The following is an 18,480-nucleotide window of genomic DNA, read 5'->3' on the forward strand; positions in this document are numbered from 1 at the left end:
AGTGCCTTGGGAAACCATTGAAAAGATTAACATGAGTGGATTTAAATTTAGAAAGATCATTCTACTCTTGAGTACAGGATGAGGGGTTGTGTGGTGGGTGGGGGTAGGGCAAGAATGTAAATAAGGGGACAGATTAGGGAGCTGTTGCAGAGAAAATGGGGTCACGACCAAATCATTATGTTTCAAAAACAATCAACTGGATTCCTGACACAGTAGATGAGGGAGTGGGGGAAGAGACAAAGGATAAGAGAAATCTGCTAAAAATGAGTCCCATCCATTTCTGACTTGGGAGAATGAAGTTCGCTGGATGGAGGAGAACTGGTTGAAGGAATGGAGAACAGTTTGGAACAAATTTAAGTTGTATTGAGATATCCAAGTAGAGGTGTCACGTCAGTTGGATATTTGTCAGAAACAAATTCTGACTAGATACATCAATTTAAGAATAATAAAGATACAGATGGTATTTAAAGCCGTGGGAATGAATGAGTATGGAGCAATAAAATAAACCATGTGACAGGAACCCTGAAGCTTGTAGGAATCTGGTAGGTAGTATAATTAATAAAGACAGCCCACTGGGATATAATAAATGACAGCTGATATGGTGTGTGAACTGGAGAGGGAGGATGAGAGAGCGGGGGGGAGAGAATGAATGAATGTGAATGGATATACTTCATCCAATGGAGACTGCTCTACTTAGTTCAGCTAATAATTATCAAGTTAATGTGGGCCCAGTGTTTCCATATCTTCCATTTTTTAAAAGAATTTAGGAATTTAGATTTTCTTTGGCTTGTCTAGTTTTTATTATGTGGAAAACAATTCATATTTAAAGTTCTATATGAGTCAGCATTGATTGAACCCACCAGTTTAATCTCTTTTATAGAACAGAGAACAGAAGATTATTTGGAAGTCAGATAGAGGATTAGCAGCCAGAGGATTTAGGAGGGAAACGAGAGTAGTGTCATAAAAACCGGAAATAGAGAATGTTTCATAAAGATTGGAATGGTTCGGTGTTTAATATGCTACCTGAGAGGCTTGGTAAGATTGTAACAAGGTGGATGGTATGCTTTTGTTCTCTCTCTTCTTAATCTTACCATAAATTCTAACTTGCATTTTTTCCAGGGCCTTCAGGCAAATAGTTCTAATTGATTAGAGGAATTCTGCAAAAATAGCCTCCTGAATAGGTGGGGAAAGATATGCAAAAAGATATGAAGGTTTATCAAAGATTTATAGGCATCTCAGGACCTGACTCAGATCAGCAGGGGTCCGGAATATCAAGAACTGAACATAAAGAGATCTGGAGATTTCCCTGCTCTTCCTTGGCTCCCACTTCTTGCCAAGCCCATTCTCCCTTCCCTTGACGTAAAAGAAGCCTGAATTCTGGGCTCTTAAGATGAATTTGAGGCACCATTAGGTCTCTCGTCTCAGTTGGTGCCTTCTCGACCAATAAACCTTTCCTTATTCCAAACTCAGACGTTTTGAGTTTTGGTCTTTCAAAGCATAGGGCACATGGGCCTTGAACCAGTAACAAGATGATGCCTGGAAAGTGTCCCTTGGATTTGCCAGTAAAAGTAGGTCTTTGGTGACATTAGCAAGAGCAGTTCCTAAGGTGAACTGATGACTTAAGTGAGGCTGGCACATGTGGGCTCCCAGCCATTACAAGGCATGGGCACATTCAAATTTTCAGACCTTCTGTTTGATGATAACAAGCACTAAACCAAAAAGAAATAACGTAACTAAGAATCCGAGCTGGTAAACAGTATACTACAGGTTAAAAGGTGAAGTTTGTCTCGCTGTCTGTCTAGTGTTTGTTTATTTGCTTTAACCACTACATCATTTTAGTTTTTGTTTTCATAGATTTGTGTAGATCTATTTTTTCATCTGTAGTGAAAATAGTTCAGTCTGTTGCTATTTTATATTTAATTTTAGAATTCCTTAGCTTAGTTCTCCCCTGTGCATAAGGGTTTCAAGTTTTCCTGGAAGGAGACTCCTCTTGCAGACCTCTTTTGAAATACAAAACCAGAAGAGAGAACTAGGCATGAATTGTGAGGAAGATAGCTTTTCAAGAAGTCTGTCCAGCCCTAGACATTGGTAGAGTCCAGTGGTAGGGTGTGGAGGGTATCAGACTCTTTTAGAGCTATACTGAAAAAATGGGTTTAATCTCAGAAATAGGTAGAGGTTATCATAAATGTATATTTTTATTTGACTTTTTTATTGCAATCTAATAGTGATATAAAAATACTTCTTTTAGAATGTGAAACACAGAAAGTATGCAAGGTGGAAGGCAACATATATCCATAATTGTTTAAAGAATGGAGAGACTCCTCAAGCAGGGCCTGTTGGAATTGAAGAAGATAATGGTATGTATTTATTTATCTAAATGGTTTAATAGAATAGAATAGTAAAATGGTTTAATAGAATCATAATTGTTCAGTATATTATTATTCAAAGTTTTCAAAAGGAACCATATAATTTTGTTTCTGCCGTAAGGTCCAAAATCCATGGAAATTTGGTATAAAATCATAAATTTAGGGGCTGAGAGATTAAGGCCTAACTCCTGTAACATCTGACTTTGTCAACAGAATGGCTTTGCTGTCACCTACCTCTATTCATATAATCCATTTATAGTTATAAAATTACTAAACGGGCAGTCCATTTATAATTTATAAAATATTTCCAAACCACAAGGAACACTATTATTATCTATGTATCTAAAGTTTTATTTGGGGGTGGTGGTGGTAGGTATTACATTCACATGGTTCAAAATCTATAGGGCATATAAAAAATATGAAGTGAATTTCTCATTTTCACCATATCCCTCATCTTTCCAGAGCCTACTGAAACCCAAATAAGTAATTACTGTTTTAAATTTTTTGGGTATCGTTACAGAGATTATTTTTTATGAATTTACAACTAAATAGGAATATATATCCTCCCTTTTTTTTACATAGTTGGTAATGTTCACTGTTCTGCAACTGTTTTTTTTTGTTGTTGTTGTTGTTTTTACTTGATATATACGTGTGTGTGTGTATATATATATATATATATATATATATATATATATATATATGAAAATTTCACCATCATGTAATAAGTGGTTTTATAAAATTAAATTGTGAAAAAATAAGGGTCTCATTTTTTCACTTGGGCTTTCAGTTAGTGTGTGATGGAAAAGAAAAGGAAAAATGTTTATCACTTACTTGTTTTTCTTGATTAGACATATAGGCAATAGACTGTCACAAGGAGAAACAACCACTGTTCTCTGAATTAAGAAAATTGCAAATGATTCTTGCATTTTGTTATACAACTTTTAGGTATATGTGAAGATGATCATCAAATGCATGGGTTGGTAAACTTTTTCTTAAAGGGTCAGATAGTAAATATTTTAGGATTCTAGGTGATGTGATATGGTCTTTGTTGCAACTGCTCAACTCTGCTCTTAGAGTGCAAAAGTAGCCAAAGACTATATGTAATCAAATGAACATGTCTGTGTTCCAATAAAACTTTATTTGTGAAAACAGGCAGCCAGCCTACTGGCCATAGTTGGCCAGCTACAGTCTAATATATCTCCTAAGATCTGTTGTTTTAGTGAATTCTATTAAAAGATTGCCTAATACTGAACCAGCTTTACATTGTGTTGTAAACCCCACTTGGTCATGATTTTTTTATTATTATTATTGTATTGATGGATTCAATTCATTACTGCGATATCATTTAGGATTTTTGCATTGACACTCATCAGTAAAATTGTTCTAAGTTACTTTTTGGTATTAATGTTATGCTTTATAAATATAATCTGAAAGTTGCTATTGTTTTTCTATGTTTTGGACATTTTAAATAGCCTTGGAGTTACATTTTCTTTAAAAGCTTCCTAGAATTTTTTGTGAAACCAACTGGCCCTGGTACTGGGGATGGCTTATTAACACTATTCTATGGAAATTATTCCTGTTAGATTTTTTTAAAAGTTTCCTCAATCGGTGTCCAGTGAATGAATGTGCACTGATGAATGATATTTTAGTTCTTTTAGGCCATTTTAGTAATTTCTCCATATGCGTGCTCTCTTCACAATTTTTCAGATCATAATTGTTGTGGTTCTGCCTGGTCGTATACTTAGTATGTGTACAATGTTGTATAAGTATTCGCTGACAAAATATAAAAGTTGTGGTCCAGCATTTCCATATATAATTTAAGAATAAGTGGGTGGCTAGTAAGCACATGAACAGATGCTGGAATCTTTAGTCATTTTGGAAAACCAAATTAAGATTGTAGCAAGATAGTCCACACACCTACTAGAATATAGGGCTAAAATTTAACAAGCTGATAGTACCAAGTGCTAGCAAGAGTGCCAAGTAGCTAGAACTCTCATTAGTGGGAAAAGAAAAAGAAAACGGTTGGTCAGTTTTGTATAGAGTTAAAATTACACTTAGCATAAACTCTAGCATTTCCACTCCCATGTATTTATTTACCCAAAAGAAATGCAAATATGTTACACAAAGACTTGTGTGTAAATGTTTATAGCACCTTTATTTGTAATTGCCCAAAACTGAAAATAATCCTGATGCCATCAATTAATGAATGGATCAACAAATTGTGGAACAATCTTGTAGTGGAATACTACTCAGCAATTAAAGGAATTGTTGATATATGCAACAATATTGATTGATTTAAAAAGTATGCTAAGTGAAAGAAGCCAAACACAAAAGGCTACAGTACTGTATGACTGCACTTATGTAACATGCTGGAAAAGGTAATGCTCTAGGGACAGAACTCAGATCAGTGAGTGTCTCAGGCGAGAGAGGGGATTTACTACAAAGGAACATGGGAAAAGGTTTTCAGATGAAGGGAATATTCCATTTGTGACTATAGTAGTGGTTGGTTATTCATTGTATAATTTTGTGAAAACCCAAGAAGTGTAAATTTTACTGTATGTAAATTATACCTCAATAAACTTGCCTTTGAAAGACAAAAAAAAAAAAAAAAAATGGAAGTGGGGAAGACGGGGAAAATCTTTGTATTTCATTTTTTCGTTTAGAGGACTATTTAGAATTTTATAATGCCACTCAATGACAGAGGCGCACTGCAGTTTTACATATGAATACTCTGTGTAAATTATTTTGCAGTTCATTGTCTAGAGATACAAATGTCCATGCAGTATTTCAAGTTCAACTTTTTGCTATCTGTTCCTGAAGCACAGTTCATGATAATGCCCTTGTCTGATCTTTAAAGTCTTTTTCACATAGGATGCTTATAGTCATTTTACATAATGAATGCATTGCATTTTTATAGTGCCTTAAATCTTATAAATCATTTTCACATATCTCATACCTTCAAAAATCCCTGAGATAGTTTATGCTCTTCCTGTCTTACAACGGAGGAACTTGAGGTTCCACATGGGTTTGAAGCCAACCTAATGTCAGAACCACAAAGAAGGAGAACTAGAACTTGAGCCTTGGCCTTCTTACTCTAAGTTCTGTGCTTTTTACACTAACACTACGTGAATAATGTAATATATTGTTCTTAAGTGTTTAAAACAGACTATTATAAAACATGGTTATGTTTCTGGGTTACTCATCATGATATTGGAGTTGGAATTTTTTTTTAAAGCAGATTGCCGCAACACTATTTCTTTTTCATTTAATACTTTAGAATGTTTTACATATTTCCTTTCCTCCTTTAACACTGACTATAATCAGGAATGTTTTATGTCAATCCTACTGTTTACAAGTGTCCACAAGAAAACATCTATGACCTTTAGCCTACCGACCAAGACTTACCGCGATCTGGCACCAACCTACTTTACCGGTTTTATTTCCTACTCCTGTCTCCTATTGTCTTCGTTGGCTCGGGCTGCCATAACAGAACACCATAGACTGGGTGGCTTAAACAACAGGCATTTATTTTCTCAAAGTTCTGGAGGCCGAAAGGTCAAGATCAAGGTTTGGCACAGTTTGGTTGCTGGTGAGAACTTGCTTCTTGGCCTTCAGACAGCCACCTTCTCTCTGTTCTCACATGGTGGAGAGAGAGATCTCTTTTCTTATAAGGCCACAGCCCTATCAGATTAGGGCTTTATCCTTATGACATTATTTAACCTTAGTTACCTTCAAACGATCCTGTCTCCAAATGCAGTCACATTGGGGATTAGGGCTTCCTGTGAATTTGGTGGTTGGGCAGGGAGGCAGAGTTCAGTCCATAGTAGCTGTTTAAACCCTTGATTATAACCACAGAAGTTAAGAGCCAGAGAGGACCTTTGTCTCTTTCTTTAGTTAAAATCATTTCTCCTTCCTAAAATGCTCATCTTGCTTTACCTATCTGATCCTGCCTATTTGATGATCTTTCCTTCATCTGAATTTCTGCAGAGCTACTTTATGTATGTGTGTGTGTATGTATCTGTGTATATAAAGTCTTGTAAAATATATACTATTTAATAAAGTATTTACTAGTTCTGTTTTTGTTTTATTTGAAATTTTATTTTATTAGGCACATACACCTTTATAATTGTTTTTGTTGTTGTTAATTACCTAACCTTTTATCATTATGAAATATCCCATTGTATCTCTGTTAATATTCCTTGACTGTGAATTCTGTTATGTCTGTTATTGAAATGAACACTTCAGCTTTTGTATGTTTGGTATTTATATAGTGTATCTGTTTTCATCTTTTTAAATATATCTGAGTCTTAATACATATAGGTGGGGGTTTTTTTGTCAACATCTATCTTCAAACTAGTGTTTAGTCCATTTACATTTAATATAATTATTGCTATAGCTAGGTTTAAGCCTAGTATTTTTGCCATTTGTTTTCTGTTAGTTCCATCTGTTTCTGTTCTCTCTTACAGATTTCTTTTCTCTAGTGAGTGTTTCCTTTTTCATTCATTATGACAACGTTTTTCTCTGTAGCCCTGAAACATATTTATAGTACCTGGTTTTAAGTTATTTTCTGTTAATTTTTCACTACCTGGGTCATTTTTGGTGTCTATTTGTATAGACTCTGTTTTTTATCTGACTCTGGTCACATTTTCTTTGCCTGCCACCCTCCCAATATTTCTATTATTTTTTATTGTTGATAAACAATCTTGTGCCTCCTCTACATTCTGTTCTCTTCCTCTGCAAAGTTTTGATTCTTGTTCTAATAGTCAGTTAACTTGCTGAACTCAACCACTACCCTTCTTTCTTTCATCTTTAAGGCTTTGCTTTCTCCAGGAGCCCTAGAATCTTCCCTGAGTGTGCATGAATAGTTCAGGGCCATACAGGCATTTAGTTGGGATTCATACACACATTTTAAGCCTCACTTTTCTGCAACACTTTCTTTTGCACAAACTGTTGAGTGCCCTCAGGTGAAAAGCCACATGAAAGCAAATCTTACCTGGTGAGATTTCCTTTCCCAAGGTTCACCTTTACTCTAGTTTCTGCCAGCTTTTGGTCACTCTCCAGTGCCTTTAAATAGTAGTTTGTTTGCTCATTTTTTTCTTGTCAGAATGTATAAATATTAGAGTTCTCTAATATAGGAAAAAATTACATTCGCGTATATAAGATATAAATACATCTGCAAGGTTACTTAGTACAATGTATGTATCAGAGTAGTAGATAGATAGTTTTGTTGATATAATCAGACAAAAAAAGTTACTTAAAAATTGAACACGAAACAAATTTATTTCAGAAATATGTAGCTCTGGCTTGCATTTATTTTATTTTAAGATTCCCAAAAGTGGCTACTTGTGATTTTTAAAGACTACAAATTTAATTTTCTCAAAGCGTTTTCAAATTCAGCTAATGATACATATTATATATTTTAAAAGTGTATTTCGCAACTTATATTAGCAAAGTCTCTTATTACTCCTTTCTGCTTAGATTGTTGAATGTGAAATTTCATTTCTTTGTTTTGTTGATTAACTGAATAATTTGGACAACAGACACCCAGGTAATTATTTAATAGCTAATAAGCAATGGTTGTTTAGTAAAAGGCATCTGTCAGAAAACAGAGTTCCTATTGGGTAGCATAAATATGTATTATGCCAAAAATGTCCTCAATTTTTCATAAGTTTACAGAATGTGTTTAAAGGAAGTTTATCTTTAGGAAAAATATTTTATGAGATACAGCCTGCTTATCACCTGCATTAAATGGAATTGCATTTGAAGGTCTGTTTGTCATGATTGTATAACAAAATTAGAATATTTGGCATTATTATTTCAAAATGCCTAGTTTAAGATTGCATACATATATTCAATAGATGTTGAAGAAAACGAAGATGTTGGAGCAACCTCTCTTCCCACCCAGCCACCTCAGCCGCCATCTTCAACTTACGACCCCAGCAACATGCCGTCAAGCAGCTACACTGGAATACAGATCCCTCCCGGTGCTCATGCTCCAGCTAATACACCCGCAGAAGTGCCTCACAGCACAGGTAGGAAATTAAAGCTCAACAAGTATGAGCATGAATAATAACTGCACTTATCATATCTGAGCCTCATAATGATGGTCATAAAGCATAAGAGCTTTAAATTTCATTTGAACCCACAAAAAAACATTAAATCCTTTCGTCAAAGATTTAATATAAGTTGTATTTTAGTTTTATGAGAAATGACAGAACATTTACATATATTGATTACTAGTAATCAATATATTGATTACTTATATTTTATTAATAAGAATAGCTTCTATGCTTTTCATGTGTGTTGCTGTGTTCTTTTTCTTTCCCTCCCATTCTTTCCCATTCAGTGTTGTTTAAGACTAGCATTGAGGTGGGGGAGGGCATTATAGGATGTGTCAGTCAGCATCCCACTGTGATAGCAAAATTCAATTTTTCCTGTCTCATTTCCTTAGGACCCTGTAGCCCTCAGCATAGGTGTTATTGATGAAGGGGAGAAGACTTTGAGCCATGGAATCTCAGTAGCACTGGAATCACAGACTAGTGAAAAGAGGGGGTTCAGGTTATTTTCTTTTTTAAGATTACAAACATGAGACTAAAAACAGAAGTCATATCTACTATCCTGGAATAATTCAGGACTGTATATCTATGTTTTCATAGAAGAAAGATCTGACAAAACTAGTCTCCAGTAAGTCCATGTCAGTAGATAAAGGTATTTTTTAAAGTTGCAAAGAGATACTCTTCTATATACTTGTCTTGTTGACATAGTACAAGTAGAAGAATATTTGAAACCATAATTTAAATCTTTAACTTATTTTAATTGTTTTACAAAAAGTATTCTTAAAATTTTACTTTTATTTCAGCATAAGTTTAACCTATGTTAATAAACTATACAAACATTTCAAACTAATTGATAAAATTGAGAGTCATTCTTTGAGTCCTGATTGCTACCATTTCTGTTATACAGTGTGCCATTACGTCATTGACTTTTAGTTCACCTCAGTTTACCCAAACCATTTAGGTTGTTTTACGTACATTGAATAATATTCAAAAGTTTTCTATTTTGACAATCTTAGCAGCAATTATGATTAGTCTCTTTCTTCCTATTTTAAAACTTCCAATTATAATCTACAAATATTGCTAATATTTTTGTCTTTAAGAATATTAATGAAAGTAATAATTTTAACACTGGTCTCTTTTGTGTCATCATTCCGCATATTTTACCCTGACTTTTCATTGCTTTATGGTCTATGTGTTGACATTAATAGGCAAACCAATCTGAATTAATTTTGTAAGTAAAATTTTATAGAACACTGTTTTAAATATTTCATTATCTTTTAGAAATATTCAGTATTTCCAGTGTAGAATAATAATATAAGCAAAACCCGCTACTTATGTGTATTTACCTTAGATGAACACTGTTTGAATGAATTATGCTAGTAAATTTAAACACAAATCAAGAGCCTCAGACAGAAACATCCATATGGAGGAGTGAAGTGAAAATAAAATGCATTTTGGAGTCAAATAGTATTGGTTATTAGTTTCTACCCCTTGCTAAGCCACAAACTCAACTGTTTATTCAACTTCTTTCAACCTAGTTTTTTCCTCTTTCTAAAATGAAATTAATCACACTTCTCATGGTTATTTTAGTGATTAAAGGGGAAAAGAATGAAAATTGACTAGTGCTGTGCCTAACAGAAAATCAGTGTTCAGCAAATTAGCTTCCTTTCCTTTTTTTTTCCCTCTTCCTTCCTATTTCTATGCCAAAGAAAGATGGGGTATTTAATAGGAAGTTAATGAACACTTAAAATCAGTTTGTGAATCAAGGGAAATGTCCCATTTGGGGATAGGATATGGCCTTAGAAAAAGATGACCTAAGGGGTATTGCTTTAGATAGTATATCTTAGGGCAGAGAATTGGCATAGGCATATATACTTTTATTTTATATGTAGACATACTATGTGTATATATGAGAGGGAAAGTATACATCTAGTGGGAGGCTATATTATGTTGAATCGCTATTTTTATACAACAAAAGTGAAAAAATATTGGTAGTTTCATATGTTCAAACTAACAGACAGTATTTCCTGCTTAGAATATCTGTGACACAAAGATAGATATTAGGAGTTAGTCTTCTATTAGGAAATTTTCTGGCATGAGCAGTTCATTTAGATCCAGTTAACCTCTGGCATGATTTTTTTTTCTCTCTTCTTGTTCCTCAGAGTGAGGACATAAAACTGAAAACTGGTGAACTTTTTTAGGATAAGATCCTATCTTGTTATTTTATACATTCTTACAGACTTAGCATTTAAATAATTATCCTATTTTATAAATTTATTCTTACAGAAACTGTGTTAGATATCGCTGCCCTTAATTTATAGACAGTAAAGAAATTAAGCACTTATCTCCAGAAAACTAAATACAAACATACCTAGTAAGTGACAAAACTAGAATTTGAACCCAAGTCTTTCTGATTTCATGTTTTTGGCACCTTCCTTTTATGTCCCTTCCTTCAAGGAGCTAAAATTCTACCATATCAAAACATACTTCTCTGATACATATTTTCCCCTAAGATTGGTTTGAGATATTGGAATATTGTCTTAGCAGGCAGAATTTTTTTTCTATTATATTTAAAACAGGCTTTAAAAAATCAGCTTATAGTTGCCTAATAGAAAATGAAAAAAAGATTTTTAGTTTATAAATATAGCAGATGTTTCCCCTCTTGCTCACTTTTAGAATGATTTATTTTCTCTCATATAAAAGTCCAGGATGCACTTTTATCAAAGGGAAATCCTTAAGATAGCTGAAAAGAATAGTGTGTACTAATACAGTTTTTAGTTCTTCCACAAAAAAGCAAAGCGGGTGCAAAGAGAGCAAGGATAGTGATTGTTTAAACAGGCCAAGTGTTTTTGCCTCTTGTGCTTGAACCACTGTAGGATTTGATATAAGCAATCAGTATACTGTGTTTTCCTTCTCTTGAAACGTACACATTTTACAGGAGGTAAATATAGAGGAAGAAAATCTCAGTAAAATATCTAAATAGGTTAAATAATAGAATTATTTTTAATTAATGCAAGCCTTTTAATTATAAATGCAGCTCACCATATATATACCAGGGGTGCCACAAAAATGTATACATATGTCTTGTATTCATCTTTTGTATCTGTATGTACTGGGGGTGCCAAAAAAAAGCATACAAGTGGGCACTTTGGTCAACGTTGCTCAAGCAGTAGTTCACCGTAATCAGAAGTATCTGGATGCTAATGGTAACCACTTGGAGCACCTCTTGTAATTGCAGAAGTCAAACGTGACTTGTATTCATCTTTTATCGGTATATACTGAGTATTACAATTTTAATACAGCTTTCCTTTCTTAATATGTGTATACATTTTTTGGCACCATATATATATGCATATACACACACACACACACACACACACACATACATACATACACAGACACACACACAGACATACACACACACAGTAGATAGGAATATTCAGGGCAGAATTATCTGTAGTAGCAAAAGATTGGAAACAACCTAAATGACCATCATTAATGAATGGCTTTATAAATTGTGATTTGTATATGAAATGGAACACAGTGTAGCCATTAGGAAAAAAACAAGGCAGATATATGTGTGTGTGTGTGTGAGAGAGAAACAGAGAGAGACAGACAGACAGACAGACAGACATATTAAATGAGAAATGTACAGAATAGTACAGTATGCAGACATATTGCCATTTGAAAAACAAACACACACGAACCACAGTATGCCTCTCCAGAGAGAAAAGAATTTGGAGGATTTCAGTTTAGGCAAGAACACAATTTTTTTTAGTTAGCAAAGAACATTTATTTTTATACACAGACACTTTGGACTGGACACACACATGCTTGTATGTGCATGGAAAGGTGCCCTAGAAACTAATGAGAGCACTAAAGTGGCCTGGAGTAGGAATAATAAATAGGCTTTTCACCTACATTTTTTGTACTGTTTAAAATTTGTACTTGACTTTTCATTTGTATCCCTTTGTACTTTAAAATTTTTTATTAGTTCAATTTTTAGTTAGAAAGTAACATTTTCATGGCTTAATAATTCCAACAGCTGTAAAGTGAAACTAATTTGCTCTAAAACAAAATTAAATGAGATAGACTAGTGTATTTAGCCATTTTTTCTTTTCAGGTGGGAATGAGAAGGTCCTTCAAAGTCAGAACTTTGTGCCTGCAGTCTATATTTTAGAACTTCAGTCAACCTTTGTGAAACCATAATAGTAGAACTCTATTGACTGTTTTTGTTTTCCTAGAAACTTCCCAATTTGTTTTCTTCCTTCTGTTCCTCTTTCACTCCAATGTCTTTCCCACTTTACCCTTGTCGCAAATTGCCTCTTCTAATTTAACCTATTAGTTTGAGGCAAGTGAATCCTGCCTTTTTTTTTTTTTGAGTGCATTGATAGATTAATAACTTTTCTTCTTCATTTGCTTTCTTGCCTATTGAATCATTTGAGTCTCTTTGGAAAGTTTTAGCAGTTTGTGTTAATTTTTAGATGATTAATGATCTTCAAATATAGTATATTAGTATTAGTCAAGATGCTAATTGTCTACTGAATATGAGTCATGACAAGTTCTCACAGACATCAAAACTAATTGCTTATTGAATATATAAAAACATCATCTTGAAAACATGTAAACTAGAAAATTTGGAATGTATAATTTGTTCTTTCCTGAGTGATGAAATGGGACTTCCTCCCGTAAGTTAAACTAAATCATAATTATATCCTACCTTGTCCCTCAAATTATTTGATAGGCTAAGACATTAAGAGACTCTACTATTTATAGACATTGCTTTGAGAAGCAAGTTGAAGTAGACATGACAAACAAAATAAGTGTTTGGAAATGTATGGCCAATAACATGTATGTAAACACTCGAAATGTGTTTTCCTGCATATTTTCTGTACCAGACTCCAACATCAAATAAGTATGTCAGATTACGATTCATTAAGGTTTCAAGAAAGTAAATGATCTCATGAAATTCCTCCATGTCCCTTTAAGCCCTTTCCTACTATATATTTAAGAAGTGTAACACTTACAACCATTTGTGGATTTCTAATTTGCAGGTGTAACAAGTAATACTATCCAACCTACTCCACAGACTATTCCGGCCATTGATCCTGCACTTTTCAGTACAGTTTCCCAAGGTAAGTCAGCTGACTGTTTTATAAGATACAGTGTATCTCTTGCTTTGGGGCGTTGTTTTATAATTTTACTTTAGGATTGTCTAGGTAATTTGAAACATTTCTTTGAATGCCTATGTTCACTAGATTCTCTAATGAGCCGAGATTGTTTCATATTATCTATTAAAAATCCCCAAATCCAAACACATTCATTTTTTTTTAGTTCATTTTTTCTTACATTGCTATGTGTATAGTGGCACAAACATGTTACCAAAGCTATCCTTGGAAGCTTAGATCAGTTTAGTTCAAGATTGCCATGTGTTTTGATTATGATATTTCTCATCTGCAGTGAGTTAGTAGATTATCTAAGAAAAGAGGAACTGACTATAATTGAAAATAAAAATTTCTGAGGATAATTATTGTGGTTGGTTGGTTCACAGGCTAGGTGATTGGTTTGTTGATTTTAAGCTTACCTACTTTTCTGACTTGTGGTTTTTGTTTTGTTTTGTTTTTACCCCAGTCCCGTTGTTGTGTTTATTTTGGTCTTTCTCATTCAGAGTTCTCTTCATGTCTGATGAGATTTAGTCCTTTTTATTTAGAATGAAGCCATGCTTTATTATGTTCAGTTGTGTTATTGGGTTTCCCTTGGTACTGTCTGCAGGTCTGTTTCCCACAAGAGTTTTCAGTTCTCCCTGTGTGAATGGGAATTGGCGACCTGCCTCTCAGCCACGGAATGAGGAGAGGTTTTATTGGAAGGGGATGGGGGAGGGTGTCACCTCTGTCTTGTGAGTCCTGGTATCATTATGAGCATAACATGAATTGTTTAAATTCTGTACTTAGTTCCTTTAATTCTGTACTCAGTTGACTTACTAGTCTGACAGCAAAAAGATTTAGCTATAGTTGGTTCAGAATTTAATAAAGTTAGGGGAGAGATTGGAAGTATGTGCTTGTCTGAAGCACAGCACAGTGCACTCTCTGCTGATAAGGTAATGGTGTCTCCAAGCATCAAGGACTGTGCTGGAATATCATAGTCCATTTAAATGTAGTATGTTGTTTTACTTGTATTTAAGTGTATGAGTTACATTAGGTTTGTTCCACTTTTCCTGGTTTTATCAAAAGTGGGTAAGTTATGAAGCCCAAGTGACCTTTGGGCCTTGAAAGGTCTCATTTAAGACCATGTGTGTGCTTCACGGGGCCACATAGTGCTAAAGAATAGGTAGGACTGTATAATAAACTGGCAAATTACCCAAGAACATGGTGAAAATATTTACGCTAGTCGACAGATAGCCTCCCCGACGAATATTGTATTCCTCTATTAAACTTGGTTTTCAGATTCCCTCCCATAGTCCCACCCACCTGTAAAGCCTGTGCCTAAATTCTGATGCAAAGATATCTGAAAAGCAAGGCAACTCAGTGAAACAGAATAGGTGTCATAGTATGAGAATTAAATTAATGATAATGGTGGCATTTGGATCAGTGTGGAAAGAATATGTATTCAGAAGTGGTGTTAAAAGTGATATCAGGGAAAAGTGTGTGTGTGTGTGTGTGTGTGTGTGTGTGTGTGTGTGTGTATGATAACTATCTCAATTATTGTATCTCATTTGGTTTGTCTTAACAGGTTTGACTAGTGAAAAATAATAAATTCCGTGCAGCAAAAGATTCCCTCTCCCCCCTTTATGTTGTTAAACTGTAACTAATAGACCAGGATGAAATTGATAATTAATAGTGCATTAATGTCCAGAGCATACGTAAAGTGCTCCCTCAAATGAATAAGTAAAATTCAACTCAGTGGGGAAAAATGGGCAGAGAATGTAAACAGGTAATATAAATGTGCAATGAACATATGAAAAGAAGCCCATCCTTACTGATAATCAGGAAAATTGGAGAGTTAAAAAGCATTTGGTTTTATGTCAATACATGCACAAATGTTTTAAAAGATTTATAAGCTGCAATGTTAATAAAAACAGGGAATGACTCTAGCATGCTGTTGGTGGGACTGTAAATCTGTAAAGCTTTTCTCAGTAGCATTATGTCAGTATCAGAAATGCAAATCATAAATTTTTTTTGACCCAGCTAGTCTACTTTTAGGAATCTATCTTAAGAAATACTTAGACATGGGCATAAAATGTAGTTACCGTGTTTCCCCGAAAGTAAGACCTAACTGGAAAACAAGCCCTAGCATGATTTTTCAGGATGACAGCCCCTGAACATAAGCCCTAATGCGCCTTTTGTAGCAAAAATTAATATAAGACCCGGTCTTATTTTCAGGGAAACACAGTATGTGGATGTTTATATCAGCATCATTTGTAGTAATAGTAGAAAACAGTCTTAAGTGCTTACTAACGGAAAGTTGTTAAGTCAATTATCCGTCTGCACTAAGGAATACTGTTCACATGTTAAAAAACAATGTGATAACTCTCATGTAAAAAGATCTAGACAAATTAAGTAAACAAGCAAGTTGCAGAATATTATATATAGTATGACCCATTTGAAAAAAAAAAAAAAAACATTTAAAAGAAAACTATAAGCTCCTGTGTGTATTTATGTGTGTAAATGCATAGGAAAAGGCTAGAGAATCCACAAAAATAATAGTTGTTTCATAACCACCATCACTACCACCTGTAGTGCTTCCGGTAGCCCCTTCTTGTTAACATTTTTCTCCTTAACACTTGGTACTTACTGCTTTTTAATACACACATTGCATGTATGTGTTAGTATTAATATATTTTAAATATTTGTGTAATGAATTTCTGGCTGATTCTGGAGATGAGAATGGAATTGGAAAGCTAGATTTTGAAGCACAGTCTTTACTGTTTCACCTGTGTACTTGATATAGTATTCTAGTAACAGCTTCCCTCATAAAGTTTTTGAGAATTAAATGGAATATCTAAAAAGCAGTTAGCATAGTACCTGACTTAATAAAATTCTATCTCTAATCATTGCTACTGCTGTTGCCATTATTAAGTGACGTGTCTGGGCCGTGACTGGATATGAGGGTTCAGCACTGTGCTTTACATTCATCTCTGAGATTTTCTGCAGCTCAGATGGTTCCCTTAAGATCCTGCCTGCATGGGCGGCCTGTTGGCTCAGTTGGTTAGAGCGCAGTGCTCATAACACCAACGCCGTTTCACAATCACCAGTTCAGTTGAACCGCCGGTTCACTTCCCACATGGGCCAGTGAGCTGTGCCCTCCAAAACTGGAGTGAAAACAGCGACTTGACTTAGATCTGATGGGTCATGGAAAAACACACAGTTCCCCAATATGGCCCAATAAAAATTAAAAAAAAAAAAAAGAAGATCCTGCCTGCATATGCCATTAAGTGAGAGGATGATAGAATATACTAGGATCACGTTATCCAAGGTCCTTAACATGCATTCTAGAACTCCCTAGTTAAATAGGAAAAAATCTCCAAAGACCCACTTTGGAAATATTTATGTTAAGTGTTCTTTCTTGGAAACTTGAAAAGTCAGCCTTGGAAGTGGATGCTTGTGCCAACTGAGCATGCAGGAATTTTTCTTTACACCATATACGTGTAATGTTATCTTTGATCCAGTGCTGACGAGACTCTTTGTGCTCTCAGAGAGACCTTGACTGATAGCTCTGGCTGTCTTCTGTTCCTGTTCTTATCCTGCCCTGTGAAAGGAGAAGCAGCTCTGTGATAAAACACTTATCTTGTCTGAAGCCTTCTAGAACATACAAGCACAGATTTCAGAAAAGATATTATATTAGACAACCTCTCTAATCCTTTAAACACCTTTTAGGTCCACAATATCCTCCCGCTCTCTGGTTCTGATTATGAGTTCTAGTAAATTTTAGTGATAGAAAAAAACCTTTTATTTTGGTGCATTAAGCATTATTTGCTCTTTTGAATATAAAATTAGATAAACTGAAATTGAATTACTGTTTTCTTCCTGCAGTGTGTTTTCCCTTCCTCTGTCTTTTTCGTTTCCTCTAGTTTTTAAATTGTAATTTAAAAGAATCATAATTCAGACACAGATTTTATTTTTAATTTAAAATTTTAATTTGTTTTATTTTAATGACTTACACATTATATTTTTTTAATGAAGGAAAACCTAAACTGTTAGAAAATAACAAAAGTAACTCTTTGACATGGCATAAGTTCTTTATATTTCTAATTGTTGAAAATAAATTTTCTATGTAAGTGTATAACATACCTTTTGTATCTAAATCATAAGTTATTATCTAGTTATATTTTGAGTTACATAATTTGTCATACATGTGTATTATGTGTATTACATATCTAATTATATTTTTATTACAATATTTTCATTGATATTTATAAATATTGAAATCTTTATTTCACAAAAAAATTCAATATTTGTTTTAAAATAATTTTACCATTGGTGGATAAGTTTAGCTTATAAAACCAAAATAGTAACTGAGTTCTTGCCATTATGCGCATTTTATCTGATTAACAAATAAGTGATACTTCAGCAAAACAATGCTAAAGCTAATGCTGTAAAAATAAGATTAGTCCTGAGCATTAGGGCTTTCTTCCAGCAAGCCGGTAAATTCTGGATGGATGCCTTATATATTTAGATTGCCCTGAGATAGGAGGATGGAGTATTAAAACACAAAATGAGCAGTGTAAGTGTAAGGTAAACTTAATTTTTAAAGATGTCTCACTTACCTAGATATAGTGTGTGTATCTCGGTGACTTGAACTCCTTAATATATTTTGGAAAACGATTAAAGAATCTGGTAGGTATTTTCAAGAAAAAAAATACAAGCCAAACCGTGCCTGACTAAATTGTCAACAGAACTAACTGCAGGATAATTGTTTTTGAGGTTTAATGAGGAACAATTGCCAAGTCACTAAAACACTAAAAGTAAAATTGAAAAGAAACTCTGTTTGATTTTTTTTAGTATATAATTATAATTTTACTAGTTTATTGATTTGTATTGTGTGCTTTTTAAGCAAGACCA

At 34.0% G+C, this 18,480-nt stretch overlaps 1 protein-coding gene across 3 annotated transcripts in view; it reads left to right on the forward strand.

Moving 5' to 3' along the window:
• Nucleotides 1–18,480, forward strand: part of VTA1 (vesicle trafficking 1) — a 56,233-nt gene that overhangs the window by 35,267 nt on the left and 2,486 nt on the right. For all 3 annotated transcript variants that reach the window (XM_019756638.2, XM_019756640.2, XM_019756639.2), the window contains 3 exons: nucleotides 2,249–2,357; nucleotides 8,225–8,398; nucleotides 13,477–13,557. In XM_019756638.2, coding sequence (XP_019612197.1) covers nucleotides 2,249–2,357; nucleotides 8,225–8,398; nucleotides 13,477–13,557 — 364 coding nt within the window. The remainder of the gene's footprint in view (nucleotides 1–2,248; nucleotides 2,358–8,224; nucleotides 8,399–13,476; nucleotides 13,558–18,480) is intronic.

Source organism: Rhinolophus sinicus, linkage group LG05 (assembly GCF_036562045.2).
Source record: "Rhinolophus sinicus isolate RSC01 linkage group LG05, ASM3656204v1, whole genome shotgun sequence".
Classification (NCBI taxonomy): Eukaryota; Metazoa; Chordata; class Mammalia; order Chiroptera; family Rhinolophidae; genus Rhinolophus; species Rhinolophus sinicus.